The sequence below is a fragment of the Protobothrops mucrosquamatus genome, unplaced genomic scaffold (assembly GCF_001527695.2).
Source record: "Protobothrops mucrosquamatus isolate PMUCROS unplaced genomic scaffold, P.Mucros_1.0 scaffold3302, whole genome shotgun sequence".
NCBI classification, from domain to species: domain Eukaryota; kingdom Metazoa; phylum Chordata; class Lepidosauria; order Squamata; family Viperidae; genus Protobothrops; species Protobothrops mucrosquamatus.
In genome coordinates this window covers 56689-60841 of record NW_015389292.1, presented here as the reverse complement: position 1 = coordinate 60841, position 4153 = coordinate 56689, and the positions used below count along the sequence as shown (strand labels likewise).

At 37.1% G+C, this 4153-nt stretch overlaps 1 gene segment (V, D, J or C); it reads left to right on the top strand.

Annotated features, from left to right (window-relative positions):
* Positions 1-82: 82 nt before the first annotated feature.
* Positions 83-628, top strand: LOC107297424. The segment is given in 2 exon segments: positions 83-128; positions 230-628. Coding segments are annotated over 2 exon segments (414 nt in total).
* The last annotated feature ends 3525 nt before the right edge of the window (positions 629-4153 follow it).

Genomic DNA, 4153 nt, shown 5'->3' with positions numbered 1-4153 from the left:
TGTGGCTTTTTCTTAAAGGCGGTAATTGAGAATATAGTTCAGATCAGTTTCAGGTGGAGAGAGTAACTTCCATACCTCAATCATGGAGCTACATATCTTTATTTATTTCTTAATGATCTTTCCTGCATGTAAGGGAAAAAAACCCACATTTTTTAAGATAGCAAGTGGTCTTTTTTCTACATTTCCTCATACCCATTTTTTTTTGTTCTTTCTATATTTTTGAATACAGGTATTTCATCACAGATTACACTTACTGAGTCTGGTGATGGCCTTAAGAAGCCAGGAGATACTCTACGGCTGACCTGTAAAGTCTCTGGATTTGCCATCACAAGCTATGGCGTGTCCTGGATCCGTCAACCCCCTGGAAAGCCATTGGAATGGAATGGTGCTATCTGGAGTGGTGGAAGCACTAACTATAACAGTGCTCTCCAGAATCGGATCACCATCACAAGGGATACATCCAAAAACCAGGTGTTCCTTCAACTGACTAGTTTAAAGCCTGAGGACACCGCCACTTATTACTGTGCAAGAGACACAGTGAAAGAAATGCTTTGCTCAAGCTGCCTAAAACTTCTCTTCCTCAAAATGAACCCTTAGTCATTTGTTGTTTTTGAATGGCAGCTGGCAACTAGATTGCTTTCCATGCTCTGCCAGCTATGTGTGAAAATTTAAAAGGAGAAATTTGGAGCATGCCTTTACTATGGGAGTAAATGGGGCAGGCAGATGTTCTTGGAATAAAGTGGTCCCACAAGTTGCCCCTTTCTATGACATGTAAGGCTTGAAAGGTGATAACCAGCACCTTGAATCAAAACAGGAGCCTATTGGAAGCTAATGCAACTCACAAACTAGCAGTGTTAAGTGGGCCTAAAGAGATGTACACAGAAATCTGGTTACCAGGTGGTCTTCAAAGGCAGCTCCATGTAGAATGCATTGAACTACTCCAAATGAGAGGTCAGTAATCAGCATGCTGTTCCAGTCCAGGAATTGGCAATACTGCTGCCCAATAGACAAAGGCCCCCATGATCATAGCTGTTGAATCTTCATCAAGCAGAAGCTGAGTTCAGAACTTCAGATTGTTCACCAAGTCCAAAAAGGGCAATGCTACTCTATCCAAGATCAAAAATGGAAAGACTCGGTTAATTAGATCCGATAGCCAGATGCCAGAATGATTCACTTTTCTCAGCGTTGAGCTGCAACCTGTTCTACCCCCTCCAGATCCTCACAGCCCTAGAACAGAACCTCAACAGCTTCACTTGGATGGATGGGGGCAGAGATATACTGTGACTCTGGGTATCTTCTCCATATTGATGATGCCTCACTCTATACAGGTGCATGATCTCACCAAGTACTACTGAATTGTATTAAAACAACAATAAAAACTAAAAAAAAAAAGGAAAAAGGACTTCTTTTCGGCCAATGTTAGTGATCACAGCTTTATTAAGTTTTCCATTCACCACAATGCTATGGTTCTTCAAGATGTTATTGTTCCTCACAACACCACCATGTAAATCTTTCTGACTTTTTTTAAAATAAAAAATAGTTGTTTAATAAGAAGTTAAATTGTGAGAAGATTGCTGTAGACAGGGATATCACTTGATCCTACTGGTTTTGATCCTTCATTAAAGTTATCTATCTGCCTCTTTCATTTCCAGATGGGGATTCATAAGTCACTCTCACTCAATCGTGTCCAGAATAAAAAAGAGGAGGAGAATCCACAAGACTCACCTGTTCTATAAAAGGATTTGACATAAATAACTATGGCCTGCCTTGGATCCGGCACTTTCCAGCGAAGGGTCCGGAATGGTTGGCTCACTATTCAACAGAAACAATCAACCACTGTTCTCCAGCCATCAGAGGGAGATTCTCTGCCTTCAAAAGCAACTCTCAATTCTATCTGCAAATGAATGATCTAAGGACAGAAGACACCGGATGTCTATTATTGCACTGGAGATACACAACGCTGAAAATCTTACCTTAACTCATGAAAAAACTCTTTCCTCCACTAAATCTTAGAAGGATGTTCCTGGAGGTGGAGCTGTTGTTCCATCATGCTTTTATTCAGGAAAAAAAAAAGTTCAGAATCCAAAAATAGAAGAAACCACAAAGGAAGAACAAAAATAGAGAAGGAAACATTCACTTACCATCTGGAGCAGCTGTCTAGCAGGAGTGTCCTCAGAGCTGAAAGACATTGATTGATTGTTTATTCATTCCACATATTTTAAACTTAAGATGTCTTGACTTCAAATCCCCAAATTCTCCAGCCAGCATGAATTCTCCTGAGATTCCGCTTAGTCACGGGGATTGGGAGGTGGTTAAACTTAGGAGTTCTATGTATGTGTTATTGATGAATTTACTCCTGGTTGCCATTCTTTGCTGTGGTTTTTTTTGTATATTTTATGGGTTGTTTTTATTATTATTATTATTATTATTATTATTATTATTATTATTATTATTATTATTATTATTATTATTGTTGTTGTTGTTGTTGTTGTTGTTGTTATTATTATTATTATTATTATTATTATTATACAAAATTGCATTGTATTGATATTTTTATAGGTAAGTCGCCCAAAGTCATTTGTTGAGATAGCTGCTCTTGTAAGAGGTCTTTCCCTTTATTTTTTTGTAGTTTATATTTTGATAAACTAATAAAAAATTAAAAATAGATTATGTTCTTTAGACCTCTCTATTCTATTCTAAAGAGGTCTAAAGAACATCTTCTACTTTTAATTTTTTATTAGTTTATCAAAATATAACGTACAAAAAAAANTTGACTTCCAATTCTTTTTTTTAATGCAGTAGAATAAGGTAATAACATACAGCCCAATTCCTCCACCTGGCCCACTCGGATAGGAAGTCAGGCTATTTTTGGGTCCTATCTCTCAGGTATGTACATCTAGGCTTACACAAAAGTGTTCATCTCTTCTCTTCTCTTCTCTTCTCTTCTCTTCTCTTCTCTTCTCTTCTCTTCTCTTCTCTTCTCTTCTCTTCTCTTCTCTTCTCTTCTCTTCTCTTCTCTTCCTTTGGCTTCCATTTTTAATTCCCTTCTCCCCACTTCATGCTTGATGCTGCTGTTTGACTGGCAGCTGTTGTTTATGATAGGGGACATAAAGGCAAACAGGATCAAGTGATGTTCCTGTCCATAGCAAGTCATAAAATTAATCTTCCCCCAATTAACCTTTTTGTTAAATGAGCATCATTTAAAAAACAGAAGACAGATGGATTTATAAGGCAATATTGTGATAGGAAGGGAAGGGAAGAGTTTATAGTGACAGCATCAGTAGCCATTCTCAGTGTTTCCATTCATGGTCTTCAAGTCTCCCCACACCTGAACTTTCAGTCACTTCCATTTTTTGGTCCTGAAGAGAGGCAATGTTGTATATACCTCAATGGGTCTGTGTTATTTCATAAAATGGTTTGTACCCATTGGTGCTCAGTTTATAAGGCAAGAACACCTTCATATAACTGAAGTTTCTAAGACCAGTTTTCTAAATAGATATATTTATACTGACCATTATGGGAAAAATATATTTATTAATCTACCAATATTCCTCAAGCCAGGAAGATAAGGCTTTTCTAAAACTTGGATGGAAGAATATAGAATTCTCAGTACTCTAGTCTAGATTGGAAATCAAAACAAATTCAGGAAGACCATCTCATCAAACATCTTCTGTATCAATTCAAAGAAAACAACATGGTCTTGTCTATGAATTCATTCTGAACTGAATTCAGCTAGAAGGGATTTCACCTGATCCACAGCTACACAAGTTGTTCACCAGAGCGAATATCATTGTATAGTAGAGGGAGTGTGGATATGCAACATTCCTGATATGAGTTCAAGGTTTGCTGTTACACAATAGTTGAAGTTGAGGATGTGAACTGGTTATATTTCTACCATCTATGATTTCATGCAAATATTCCTGATGTGGCTTTTTCTTAAAGGCGGTAATTGAGAATATAGTTCAGATCAGTTTCAGGTGGAGAGAGTAAATTCCATTCCTCCATCATGGAGCTACATATCTTTATTTCTTTCTTAATGATCTTTCCTGCATGTAAGGGGAAAAAAAACAACATTTTTTAAGATAGCAAGTGGTCTTTTTTGTACATTTCCTCATACCCATTTTCTCTTTTTGTCCTTTATATATTTTTCAAT